Genomic DNA, 13884 nt, shown 5'->3' with positions numbered 1-13884 from the left:
AAGGAAGGAAAGAAGGAAGGAAGAAAGAAAGAAAGAAAGAAAGAAAGAAAGAAAGAAAGAAAGAAAGAAAGAAAGAAAGAAAGAAAGAAAGAAAGGAAGATCATGAGAGGCAGGAGACAGGGAGGATAGGAATTCGGTGTCTTATAGATGCAGCAGGATCTCTGCACTTCTAAACTCACAAACTCACAGTAGCAGAGTGTCTGTGTGTGAGACCCACACAAGACAACCACAGCTGGTATTAGAGCATGGATGGTCAGGTGACTCAAAGATCCCCACAGCTTAGGACCTTCCCCCTGGTTACAGCTTCAAAGGGGGGAAGAGGGGGCATCTTTCTACAGTGTGAACAAAGGTGGGCTTTCCAAGTGAAACATGGTGAAAAGCCCCAGAAACTTAAGATTCCAAGATGGCGAACAGCAGTGAGAAACAGGCTGAGACACAAGGCAGAGATGCTGAGAGCTTGGTTTTCCCGATGAGCGTATCCTGACTGCCAAGCTCAGTTCCGTGCACACAGCTGGTAGTTATTAAATATTTTCTACGACACTGAATTAGTTAGTGTGCGGAAGAGCTAGTGAAGAACAGTGTGAGGCATGCGACTTTTAAAGCAATCTTAAATCAGTAACCATATGCCCGGTGGCAGAACCTGACCAACACTTACATTCACCAGGGAGACCTTGCTTAAATATTGAAAAGAAAAAACAATAACACTAGATATTTTAGTAACTTCATATTAGACAGTAACATGACATAGTTGTAGAGATGGTTAAACTGTACTGTAATTTTCAAATAATGTTAATTTAGTAGGTGTGTGTGTGTGTGTGTGTGTGTGTGCGCGCGCATACTTGCCGGCCTCTGCCACCCAGGGTATACAGCCACATGAATCTGCTGCTTATTGTCACATGAGGTCCAGATCAGATTCAGGCTCCCTTTCGAGGGAGTCTGGCACTTCACCGATGAACCACCGCCTCCTCTGGTGACTCCATTCTGAGAGTCTAGTAACTGATGAGAATTTCCAATGATGAGGGGCACCAGCACCCTAGAGTCCATCTGAGAGGTGACACTAAAGGAAAGGCCATCTAGTTAGGGAGGGGTGTGGTCACTTGCACCAGAAGGATCTCCACAGTCCCGTGGGACTGGATTTTAACCTGGCTCTGATGAGCTCTGTAGCCACATGAAGCTCACTGGTCATCTCCTCTAAAGAAAAGGCAAATGAGCAGGGTTTTCCCCTCTGTTGTTTCTTCAAGTTTACTCAGAAAATCGTGAACTTTCAGTATTTGTAAAAAAAATTCATAAAAAATGATCTCCAAGTAATAGTCATTCATAACTAAGATATGGACTTGGCTTTGGTTTTATAAGATAGAATTCGGGGTTGAGGAGGTGGATCAGGTGGAAACAGCGCTAGAGGAGCATGCGTGAAGATGGGAGTTCAGATCCCCAGGCTAGTGTTTGTCTCTACCTCAGCTCTGTGACAGCACAAACAGGAGAATTCCTGGAGCTCCCTGACCAGCAGCCAAGCCAATTGGTGAGCTCCGAGATCAGCCAGAGAGGCTGCCTCATAAAATAAGGCGGACAGTAACTGAGGAAGACATCTGACATTGTCCCTGGCCTCTGTGTATACCTCCCCCCCATGTGTGCACACACAGAATTAACATGCAGGGCTGTGACTTGCACACGGAGGTGTCCATCTATTCTGTGGGGGGTGATTCCTTAACCATTGTGTCTCCGCTGTAAGACAGGAGTGTGGCATTGTAACTGATGGGGTTCATGCCAGATTTATTCACTGACAAATTTATGTGTCAGTAATTGATTTTTTTACCTTTACTTTCAGTATGGAATTTTTGCACATATAAAGACATTTTCTTGCAGGGGGATTATTTGTTTTGATCACAATCATCCCCATGCTCTCCCTTTTCTCACTTGCTATCCCACTAAAATCCTTATTTACCCAAGATATCTCACTCTGGTTTCATGTCAATATAGACAGACAGACAGACAGACAGACACACACACACACACACACACACACACACACACACACACACACCTGTGTGTGGATAGATAGATGATAGATAGATAGATAGATAGATAGATAGATAGATAGATAGATAGATAGATAGATAGATAGAGAGCAGGAATGATTTTATATATCTATATAAAATCTAGAATCCACAAAATAAAACATGTACAATTTGTCTTGTCTTTCTGAGTATGGCTTTTCTCAGTTAACATGATACTCTCCATTTTGTGTTCCTTTCCCAAAGGACATAATTATCTCCTCTATGAATATGACCCCACTATGTGTACATCATGTTCTTTTTCATTCATTAATCTGTGGACAGATGTCTAGGGTAATCTCTGGCCTCGGCTACGGTTACTTGTGCTGTGGCAAGCGTGGGTAAGAAGCGTCCCTGTGGTAGGCTGGCTGGGCATTTTTCAGACGCTTGTGCAGAAGGAAACCTGGGTCACATGGAAGTTCTGTTGTTAGCATTTTGAGGACACCCCCCCATACTGACCGAAATGACCAAGTGACTCTTCAGACTCGCCAGCATTTGCTGTCCATTTCTTTAGGGCTGTTTGCTCTCTTACTCACAGCCATTCTGACAAGGCTGAGACACAGCCTGGACTATGATTTTCTTTATCATACAATGAGGGGCGGGGTGAAGCACGGGCTGCTCTGGCTTCTTTTCTTTGATTCACTCTCTCACGTTCAGCAGGTTCAAGGTCAGCTGCCGCCATTGATGATCCCCGTGTTCCCTCCTGACCAGCGGACCCTTGCTGCAGCTGCCCAACAAGGATTCCTCCTTCCTCCTGGCTTCAGTTACAAGGCTGGGTGCAGTAAGTACTGCTGCGCTCCTACCTACAGAGCGGGGGGATGATGTGGCTTTCGTTTGGACCCCTCAATGCTATTCATACACCAGCAGCACACCAGCAAGGGGGGAGCGCATTCATTTAGCGTGCTTATCTTAGCGATAAAACACAATGACGTGATGGAGTAGGAAGTGTTTTAGTTAATATTTACAAGTGTGCATCCCATTCCTGGGCTCCAAAAGCCAGTATTTCAATCTTCACACCTCACTTTTATGCTTTCTATTGCCAGTATATTGCTAAAATAGGAATATAATTTGGGGGTTCATATTTTAAAGCCTATAGTTTTTCATCATACAGTAAATTCACCCCAAATTCCACAGAGAATATGGGACCTTTGTGTCTGCCACATAGTAACAGCCGGTGAGGATGGAGTGTCAAGTGATCTTCATAGACTTGTGTGTTTGTGCAATGTCTCCCCCTGAATGGTGTTTGAGAAAGTTGTGGAACCTGTAAGATGTAGAGACCTTCTGAACAATGTGTATCATTGGAGGTGGCCCTCAAGGGTCCCCACCTCAACTCCCATTTTCTCATCAATTGCTGACTGTGAACTTCTGATGAGCCAGCCTCTCTCCTGCCTCTATGGAAGGCAGCTCTTCAGATAGTTGGCAGGGACCCGCCCTTCCATGTTGCATACTTTGTCCAGCAGCAGGGATATAACCAACACTCACCAACCCCTCCGAGCCTCTTCCCGTTCTTAGACTAGTCCACATTCTTTCTGGATGTTGGTTTCTCATAATGGGCCCCTTTTCCTGATGTTTTGAACCTGATCTAGTTCTTGTCAGGGGTGATTTCCTGGACCTATGCTTGGACCCCTTTTTCCTGGCCCCTCTGTGATCATTTGTTCAATAAGATATAAAGATTTAAGGACTAGAAATAAATGTTAAAAGCACAGGTGTAAAAATGTGAAACATCAACTAACAGGCAAATTCGAATTAATTTCTAGTCAAGTTGTTCAGAGATTGTTAAACTAAATGTCACAGCTCAGGTTTAGGCTGTAAAAACCCCTATCTCCAGGTTCCCCTCTGCGTAGCTCTTCACTTTTTCGGCCACTCTTGACTTTGTTTTTATTATGTTTTCCCATGAGTCAACATATTCCATTTCCATCGAGGACCCTGACTTGTCCATTTCGTAACACAAACACACAGTTCCAGTTTTACATATCATCATTTATCCCAGACGCATAGAAATCGCTTTTTAAAAAGAACAGTTAAGGGCTGTATTCTAAGGGTTTAAAAATTTTCAGAATAATTTTCTTTCTCAAGATCGAGTTTTCTATTCTGTTTTTACCCCAAGCTCTGCATGATTAAACATCCAGGGTCTTTGGTCTTATTTCTGTTGGTCTACAGAATTGCTCCTCACTTGACACACGGGTAGCAGATGTGGTTTGGGTTTTTGTTTGTTTGTTTGCTTTTGTAATCTAGTTTACTAACACAAGAAAAAGTCACTTTAAAAATCATCCATTGCTTCAGACTGCATTGCAAAATATGCATATAACATCACTCTCTTTTACCAAAAGAAAAGCAAGTTATTTTTAAGCAAATATAGAAGCAAACTTCACTAACAAACACTGTGGAAAAGAGAAAGACGCATAGTAGGATGACTACAGCCACAGACAGGTCAGGAGCACACAGCTCCCCTCTCCCCTAACAGCTGGCATGTCGAATTTGCCCAGCGCAGTGTGCTATGGAGCAAACCAAGTTTTCCCTTTGGAAAAATGGTCAGTGTTTTAACTGTTTGCTACTCACGCCATCGGTGCTGAGGTTATAAGCGACTCCACTTCTTCAGTTACCTTGGAAATAAAATAGAGCAAAGCTTTTACTGCTGCTGGCCAACTTCAGCTGGGCACCTTGCCAGACTCAAGAACTTAGCCGAAGCGGGTTGTCAGAGCAAGTGGCCCACTCTTGTTGACACCCGGGTTCCTGGGGCAAGCCTCAAGGAGGATCTGGGCTGATGTGATTAATAGTCTACGCTGTCTCTCTACCAATCACACTGCAAGAAAGGAAATGGGGGAGTAGAGTAAAGCCTGCCTTCCCATCTTAGGCGTGACTCCTCACCTAGTGTCACTTGCTTTGAGTGCTATGATGAAGTTCTTGGTGACAAACTTGGCCAGCACACATACCATGTGACTCCAAAAGCAGAAGCATTTCAGAGCTCGTGGGACCTGGGGCTGATATCTGCTCAAGAGCTGAAGTGTGGAACTTACTGTGTCCCTGGTAAGCGCAAGCTGAGGAACCTCAGAACCTGGCCAGTGCAGCCTAAATCAGCAAGACCTATTTGCAGAAGAAGAGGCTCCTAGCTGGAGCATAGACATCTTGTCCTGTTTTGGAAATAATGACAAAAATGTGCCCCGCCCTGGAGAAGACAAACATAAATGTCAGCGGCACAGACTAAGAGTACAGCCGAGTAGCTGGAAACATCCGGACACAGGGACACACAGAAAGCAAGCACAGAAGGATATGCTCCCCTGCTCTCACCTCTGAGTCTTGTGTCAGCCTGCAACTGCGAGAGTATTGATAATATTCACTGTGGGCACTTAAAAAAGGCAAGCCCCAAAATACACATGTTCACGAATCCATGCCTAGCTAAACATTTTCCTGCTTACTTCCTAAGACCCAGGAAAGATACTTGTAAAGTCTTTGGAGGTGAAAATAATAGCATTTTGTTTATTGTTGTTGTTGTTGTTGATTGTAGCCAGAGCCTTACTCTGTAGCCCAGTCTTCCTGCCTCAGCCGATGCTCTCTTGGGGTTAGGGGTGTGAGTCTCCATACTCAGCTACTGATAATGATGAATTAGTAAATCAAATGCCATCTTACAAGAGGGAGGAGGCATGGGTTTGAAAAAGTCATGTAAAAACACTGTTTTGGAAGGTCAACTCCATTTTACCCAATTTACTTAAGGGGAAAAATAAGTCAAGTAATAGTTCTTTTGTAAACTCGTTAGCCTTAATCAGGCTGCAATGTGGAAAAAATAAATTTATAACATATAACTTAAAATTCCAAACCTAATTTATATCTGTCAGTACTAACTCATTAGAAACAGAAAACAGTCATGACATCACTATAAAACATTCGTGACAACCCATTAAGTAAGTTTGGAATGCAAGGTGCCCAAGATGTCCTTTCTGAATTATAAGTCAAGTGGGCACACAAATAATTTAGTTCAATCCTTCCAAGTGGCTCCAGAGTGTGTGGACTCCTTCTTCTAAGTAGAATGCCAACTTGTTAAGTAAAAAATGTCAACCATGAGTCAGGAGGCTTCTGCCAAACACCTATCTTCAAAGAAAAGTTGAAGCACCTTTGGCACCAGCAGAAATGCTTTGTGTTGGAAGGAAGACACACCCCCTTGCAGTTGCTCACCTTAGAGAACCAATCGTACCTTAAAGGGAGGGAAGAAATGTGGCGTGCGTGTATTTTGGTGTGCACCCAACACTTTCCACTTGGGGAGGAGTCGGAGACTATCAAATCTTGAGGTTTGCCCTGTTGCTCTCTCTGTTTCTGAGTCCCTTCCTCCCTCTGTGCACAGCTTCCGGCTGCTCATGTACAGAGACCCCCTATTCCTCTACAGCACGTAGTTTAAAAACAGAACTGGGAGAAACAGATGACTCACTTACTGGGAGCTACAGCCCTCTGCCCTTCTTTTCTCTATTTGTACCCAAAATTTCCAATCCTAGAACTCTAACAGTCACAAGCTTTGGAAATTTTGACAGGAAGGTATTTTATAGGGAAATAATAAAATCTTGAGAAAAGTCAAAATTCAATAAAAGAAAATTTTTTTATGCACAATATAAAAATAAGTTGGAAAAGAGCTGGCTTGATCACTTAGCCCAAGGTGCGAATTGAATGTGTCATATGAGCTCAATGGATAAGAACATCGCATGCCAAGGACCTCAGGGTGGTCTTGGTTAACCCCCAGGGGCATGCTGGATATTTCAACAATTCCAAGAAAATATAGAGGCATCTATTTGGGGCTTTGTAAAGCTTCATCTATTAAGTTGTGTGGACTTTTCTACTTAATAAGGGCGAATGGTTGGATTTTTCTTTTCTCATAAAGATGGTATTAAAAATGACTATGCCACTGGAAGTGTCTTAACTCAGGAAGGCTCCAGAGCTTTCTGCCCAGTGTAGTGTTACCTCATGGTTGTGGTGGTGGCTATTGTTTTGACTTTGTTATGCCCTCTTATTTTTTAAACCAGAAAGTTTTCATGAATATAAAATAACAAAAATTATTCCAACAAAGCTTATAGAACTCTGTGTACTATGTGAAGATAATCAATTCATAGATCTGTACCAGTTGATTTTTCCCAATATATTATTGCAGGCTTTCTGCTATTTGTTTTTGACAAAATTTGCTCAATCCCAAATAGGCAACAGCAAATTAAGACGTACTTAGAGTGTCAGAGATTGGAGGTGGAATTAGGTTCTAATCCACTACTTTGTTCCTCTTCAAGCAAGTGTGATGGTTTGAGTAAGGAATGTTCCCCATAGACTCAAATGTTTGAACACCTAGTCTCCAGTGGGTGGCGCTGTTTAAGGCAGTTGTGGAACCTTTAGGAGGTGAATCCTTGCTGGCAGAAGTACGTCATTGTGGGTAGGCTTGGAGAATTCACAGCTGTGTCCTGCTTTCTCTCCTCTCTCTCTCTCTCTCTCTCTCTCTCTCTCTCTCTCCTTCCCCCACCACACCCCTGCCTCCTGTGTGTGAATGAATGTGGTATCTCCCTCCCACCCTCTGCTTTTGCTCCTGTCTGCAGGACAAGCCTTCCCTGACATTGTGGTCTTCCTCTATTATAGACACGTGCTGCCTTGACTGGCTCAACATGATTCTTTCTGAATAAACACTTTCAAGCTCAGCAACTAAACCAGACTTCCCCAAAGGCTTTAACTTGTAAAATTTGGAGAAGGGAGAGAATTAGGGGTCTAGGAAGAAAATTAATCCCAATCATTTTAACTCAATACAGAAGCTGTAAGTTATGATTAGCACTCCCTTCCTCTGCTGATGGACAGGGAACTGCACTCTTTGATCATTAGGACCTGGGTTTCCTCTTCTGTTGGTTTAATAAATGTGCATCACATGGACGGGCTTTGGCTTGTGCTTTGGTGATTGCCTGGTCACTGATTGTCTGTGACCTGTGTGTCAGCTGACATGGTGGATGCTGTTAAATCAGAAATTAGCATGTGGTCTCCTAACTGCCAGTTCATGGACCCTGTGCACCAGAGAGACACAATAGAACCCACACAGTCTCCCATCGAGCAAGGAAACATGTGGCATTAACTAGAAACAGAAACATGTCAACAAGTTTGCCTGGGGAAGTTGGTGGTATTTAATTCCTCAACATTAATTTTATTGTGGTGTATGAGGAACTAATTAACTGAGCATTTCCTTTCTTAGGAAGAGGAAGCCCTGCTCAGAAAACTGATGAGGAGTAAATACAGTGCATTATAAGTTTATTAAGCATGGCTTATCAACTTCCATTTATTTAAGCTAATCTATAAGGCAATTAAGAATTTCAGCCACTATATTGTTATTTTATTCAGCACATTTCTGAAAAATTAGTCAAAGTGCTAAAATGTGGAAGAGTTTGCGACTGCATCTCTGGTTTCACAGAGCCAAGAGTGACTAAATACAGTTTCAAAAAAAAAAAAAAAAAAAGGAAGACACACGTAACTGTTTCAATGTGAACCTAATAAACAGACAAGTGGAAACAGACACATGACAAACGGTGGTAACAGAAAACATCCAAAACTTGGTAGTAACAAAACAGTCAAAGTCAAGGGTGTATGGGGGTACCCAATTATGGGGCTGGAGAGATAGCTCAGAGGTTCAAAGCACTTGCGGCTCTTCCATAGGCCCTGAGGCGATTCCCAGCTCCCGTGTCGGGTGACTCACAACCACTTGTAACTTCATCTCCAGATGATCTGACACCTTCTTTTGCCCTTTGTGGGCACCCACATGCGTGTGTCATACGCTCACACAGACGCATAAATAGATATAAATTTAAGTTTAGAAAGAGGTAGATGTCAAATGAATGGAACATTTCCATCCGCGGTCTGCCTGGATTCTCCTCCCCCTTCGAGGGAGGCCACAGCTGGGCGTGATTCTGGTCCTGGGAGAAAGGGGAGACACTTACAGGTGTGGGCTGCACTTTTCTTATCCTTTCTGTTGGTGCGCGCAGGGTCTATGTGCCTACGACATTACCTTTCCTCGGTGTCTCAGGGTGTCTATTTTCCTTGTGTGTCCTCACTCCTCTGGCATTCAGGCGGTCATAGGAAAGTCTGTCCCCTCTACTTCATATGTAATTGAGAGTCGTTAATGGACACATTATAGCTATTTCTAAAGATACAAATCATTGACACTGTAACACCTCACATCTGGATATTGAGTGGGTGATCAACGTTTCAAAACAAAGACCATCAGAATTAAAATCCTTCCACTCATTCTGGGTCACAACCTAAGCGAATCCATCCATTCTAGGCTGCTGAGGGCACTTAGGTGCTTCCTTCCAAAGTGTCTAGTACATCACTCCCAGGTGTCTGGCATTAGACAGACATTTAGAGTCTCGCAGGCTAGGGGGTGTCCCAAATGTAGCTCCCCCTGGCTCCTTTCCTCCCGGCTGCCTTAGTTACATTTCTCATCGCTGTGGCCAGTATCTGCCATGAAGTAATCTAAAAGAGGGAGAGTCTCCCTTGCCTACAGTTGAAGAAGGAAGGCAATCCGTCCTGGTAGGGAGGGGCGATGCTGGAAACCTGAGATGGGCACTGGCTCAGTTAGGGTTTTTAGTACTGGGAAGAGACACCATGACCATGGCAATTCTTATAGAGAAAACATTTTATTGGGGTGGCTTGCTTACAGTTTCTGAAGTTCAGTCCATTATCATCATGATGGGGAGCATCACTGTGTGCAGGCAGATGTGGTGCTGGAGCTGAGGGTGCTACATTCTGCAAGCAACAGGAAGTCAACTGACCCACTGGGTGGTATCCTGAGTGTGTGAAACCTCAAAGTCAGCCCACAGTGACACACTTCCTCCAGAAGGTGTGGCCCAGATTAGAGCCTCAAGGACTGGATTAAAGGCTTGTGGCATCCAGCCTCCTCTAATAGGAACACACTTCCTCCAATACATCACACCCCTAATAGTGCCGCTCCCTACCATCTTATGGGGGCCAAATACATTCAAACTACCACAGGCACTCCCCCTCTTTTAGCTGTCTGGAGGCAGGGTGACCAGCTTCTTCCAATGAGGTACTGCCTCCTGCAGGTTCGAGCCTTCCAAACTGGAGGCCAGTAGACCACACAAACCTCTGGGGGACATTTTCATCCAAGCCATGACACCTGAAGACCACCGACTTTAGGCACAATCCAGGAAATGAGCTGACTGTCCTGACAGACCAACAGAACGACTATGAAAAAGTAAACAATTTAATTAGTTGCTAAACCTTAGGGACAAGTCTGGGATAAGAGAGAAAAAGCATTTGATTTTTGTCTTAATTGACTTAAAAGAATTCCTTTCTTCCGAAGTGCTACCTCTTAATATTGTAATCATGCTAGATCCATTTTCTCCGAACCATTTGATTTCCCATAAGACACAGAGCAAGGATGTCAGCATACATTGTGATATAGGTCTGGGTGGGAAAGCAATTAGTTAATGAGTGGGCCGCTTTGAGCAGCTTAACGGGAGTTACCGTGCCATCATTGAAGTGACGCCTCTGTCGCATGCTGGACCACGGAAGCAAGTGGAGCCTTTCTTTCCTTTGATTCATTGTCGCCTTTTCAGAGACAGCCAAGTTCCTAGATTCCTCATCTAGGATTTTCAGGCACGCTGGAAATCTCCGGTTATGACCCAGGAGTCAAAGGGAAAACAAGTGCTTCGTCATTTATATGCAGACATGTCTGTCCGTTCTGAGAGGTAGTCCCTAAAGGGCTCATAAATTAATCTCTTTTTAAACTAGCCATCGAGGTAACTATTAAATAGGATAAAGTTTTCATTTGCCACGCTACATTAAAAAGTCATAAAACTATATTTTATTTAAAGAAAACCTCCCAGTGACAAAGTGTTAGCCTGTGACCGAGCAGTTAAGAGCTAATCGTTATCTCAGAATGTCTTCTTTTAAAATATCTATGGCCTTAAACGAGACCCAATGTATTTTACTTTCTCTAATAAAATTCACTAAGAATATTCGCATTCATTCCTTACCATTCAGGGGAAGTTAATACAAAATATCATCATGTCTTCTAACGGTTTTCACGTGAAATCATATGATGCTGTTGGAGCAACTTTTAGAAGGCTGATCCGCTTTCCGCTTTGAGAAAAGCCTTCTACTGCTCCGTTTCTGAGCTCAGCAAGCTGTGTGAGAGTTGTTGTTTATCTCAGTGCTCTGGCGCTGCAGAGATGGCCCAGCGGTTAGGAGCACTGGCTGCTCTTGCACAGGACCTGGGTTTGCTTCTCAGTATCCCCATGAAGGCCCTTGACGCTGTGTAACTCAGGATCCAGAAGTTCCAACACCACCATCTGCTCTTCACGGGCACTGTATCTGAACATGCAAAAGTAAAATAAAAATAGCTCTTATAAACAAGTATTTTTTTAATTTATTTATTTATTAAAGATTTCTGTCTCTTCCCCGCCACCGCCTCCCATTTCTCTTCCCCTCCCCCAATCAAGTCCCCCCCCCCTCCTCAGCCCAAAGAGCAATCAGGGTTCCCTGCCCTGTGGGAAGTCCAAGGACCACCCACCTCCATCCAGGTCTAGTAAGGTGAGCATCCAAACTGCCTAGGCTCCCACAAAGTATTAAAGATGAAATAAATACAGCGAAGATGAACAGATAGCTGCTCTTACTGGTGTGGGGAGACACACCTCGGCATTTTTGGATTATGGAATAAACTGTCATAATACTATCACAAGGACGAAGGGTCGTTTATGCTATCTGCATATAAAATATCCAGTGTGGCTTCAGCTGTACTCAGAGGCTTTAATAAGATGCTGATTACAACTTAGCAATGAGAAGAGATAATGTAGTACTTTAGAAACACATACTATTCACTTAAAAGGGGTGTGTGGGTGGATGGGTGTGTGGGTGTGTGTGTGCGTGTGCGCGCGCGCGCATGAATAGAGCCAGGACAGAGAAGTCAGAAGACAACCCACAGGAATTAATTCTCTCCTCAGGCAGGGATCAAACTCAAGTTATCAGACTTCATGGCAAGCTCCTCTAGCCTCTGAGCAGTCTCACTGACCTAAATATGATTTACTTCTATATATGTCTAATGAGATAAAACATATTATAGAAGATAGATGATGGAGTAGAAAAAGTAATTGTTCCCTCAAAATAAGCCAGAGTAAATTAGTCATTTTTTTTTCTTTTAGATTCTCTTTAGAGTGTATCCTGGTGTAGATAATTAAGCCCAGGGTGTCTGGTGTCCTAGGCAAGCACTTGAGACCTGGGCTGTATCCAGGCCCTCATTTCTTACCTCCTCTATATGACCCAATGTCCTAGGCCTCTATCAATCCACTGTCTGTTCTTTGTATTACATTACAGGAAGCCAAACACTGTGTTTGTTTGAATTAAACACTGCATTAAAAAATCTATTACTTATTTGGAGAATTTTTTGCTTCTAATATGTTTTTTTTTTCTTTAAACCCTGAACTTTGGATCTACCAAGTGAGCATCTCTAGTTCTAGACACTTGATTAGCTTCATAAATAAATAAATAAATAAATTATCCATTCACTCACTCACTCACTCACTCACTCACTCACTCACTCATTATAAACAGTGTTACATGAGTCAGGTGCTGTGACAAGAAGTGGATATTAAGAAGGCTGCCAAGCACTGTATCTGCTCTCGATGTGCTCATCATCTGACCAAGAAGAATTGAATTATTCTAGTGTGAGCTCACATACTGTAATCCCAGTCCTCAGGGTGATTCTTTTAGGAACTGGAACATTCAGAACAATGGTTAGGTCGTGAGAGTGACACTTGGGGATAAGGGTCAGGGAAGCGGCTTTGTCCGTTCTGTGGGATGGCTTCTGCGAGCATCCATGAAGCGAGAAAGAGTCTGTCATTAGACATGAAGCTTGTCAACCCCTGGCTTTCAGGGTTCCCAGCCCCCAGAACTATAACAAGTGAAGGTTAGTTAGGCATGAACAGGCCTTGCCCCTGTAAGCCTAGCACTTAGGAGACTGAAAAAGACGATGGCTGAAGAGCTTTAAGCTAGCTTGAGTAAGGCAGAGATGGGGCGGGGAAGATAAGACAGGGCAGAAAGCAAGGCTGTCTTGCTTCCTAGGTACCTTGCTTCTGATCATTCGGATAGGGGGTCCACTATGATGATGATGATGATGGTGATGATGATGATGATATAAATGCTAGGGATATGCTATAAATACACCTAACATTTGAAAGGCAGGGTTTGGAAGGGAATTCATCCAAATCAACGAGTGAAAGCGTACCCAGGAGTGGATCTTAGTGTGGGGATCTCATGTCCAATCTTTAGGGATGAAAACAATAAACAGTTGATAGGGTTGAGGCACATTCTTCCACAGGAAGCAAGAGGTAGACTATGGTATACCCGACCTGTAGATACGACAATGGGCAACTAACTATAAGACGTAACAAGACGTGTGAGACATTTTAAAACCTGTACTTTACAGCTTAATATGAAGAAATTTTCAAGTAATTGAAGAACTAAAACATGGGATTGAAGTTGTATAAGGCATCTTTGTATCTGTACATCTACCCATCTACCCATACATCCACTTATTCATACACTCCTGTCTTCCCACACACCCATCCATCCATTTGTCCACTATCCCATCAGTCTATCTACTTTATTTACATATTCATCCCTTTATCCATCCACCTATCCATCAATCCATCTATCCATCCATCCACCCCTCTACCCATCCATCCATCCATCCATCCATCCATCCCTCTACCCATCCATCCATCCCTCTACCCATCCATCCATCCATCCCTCTACCCATCCATCCATCCATCCATCCCTCTACCCATCCATCCATCCATCCATCCACCCATCC

At 43.4% G+C, this 13884-nt stretch overlaps 1 protein-coding gene across 6 annotated transcripts in view; it reads left to right on the top strand.

Moving 5' to 3' along the window:
• Nucleotides 1-13884, top strand: part of Sox5 (SRY-box 5) — a 388682-nt gene that overhangs the window by 257374 nt on the left and 117424 nt on the right. For 4 of the 6 annotated variants that reach the window (XM_026787922.1, XM_013352816.2, XM_026787921.1 and 1 more), the window contains one exon: nt 2709-2832. In XM_026787922.1, coding sequence (XP_026643723.1) covers nt 2709-2832 — 124 coding nt within the window. The remainder of the gene's footprint in view (nt 1-2708; nt 2833-13884) is intronic. The other 2 variants (XM_026787923.1, XM_026787920.1) reach the window with 1 other exon arrangement.

Source organism: Microtus ochrogaster, assembly GCF_000317375.1.
Source record: "Microtus ochrogaster isolate Prairie Vole_2 chromosome 14 unlocalized genomic scaffold, MicOch1.0 chr14_random_2, whole genome shotgun sequence".
Classification (NCBI taxonomy): domain Eukaryota; kingdom Metazoa; phylum Chordata; class Mammalia; order Rodentia; family Cricetidae; genus Microtus; species Microtus ochrogaster.
The sequence above is the reverse complement of the archived record's forward strand: the minus strand, read 5'-3'. Positions and strand labels throughout refer to the sequence as shown.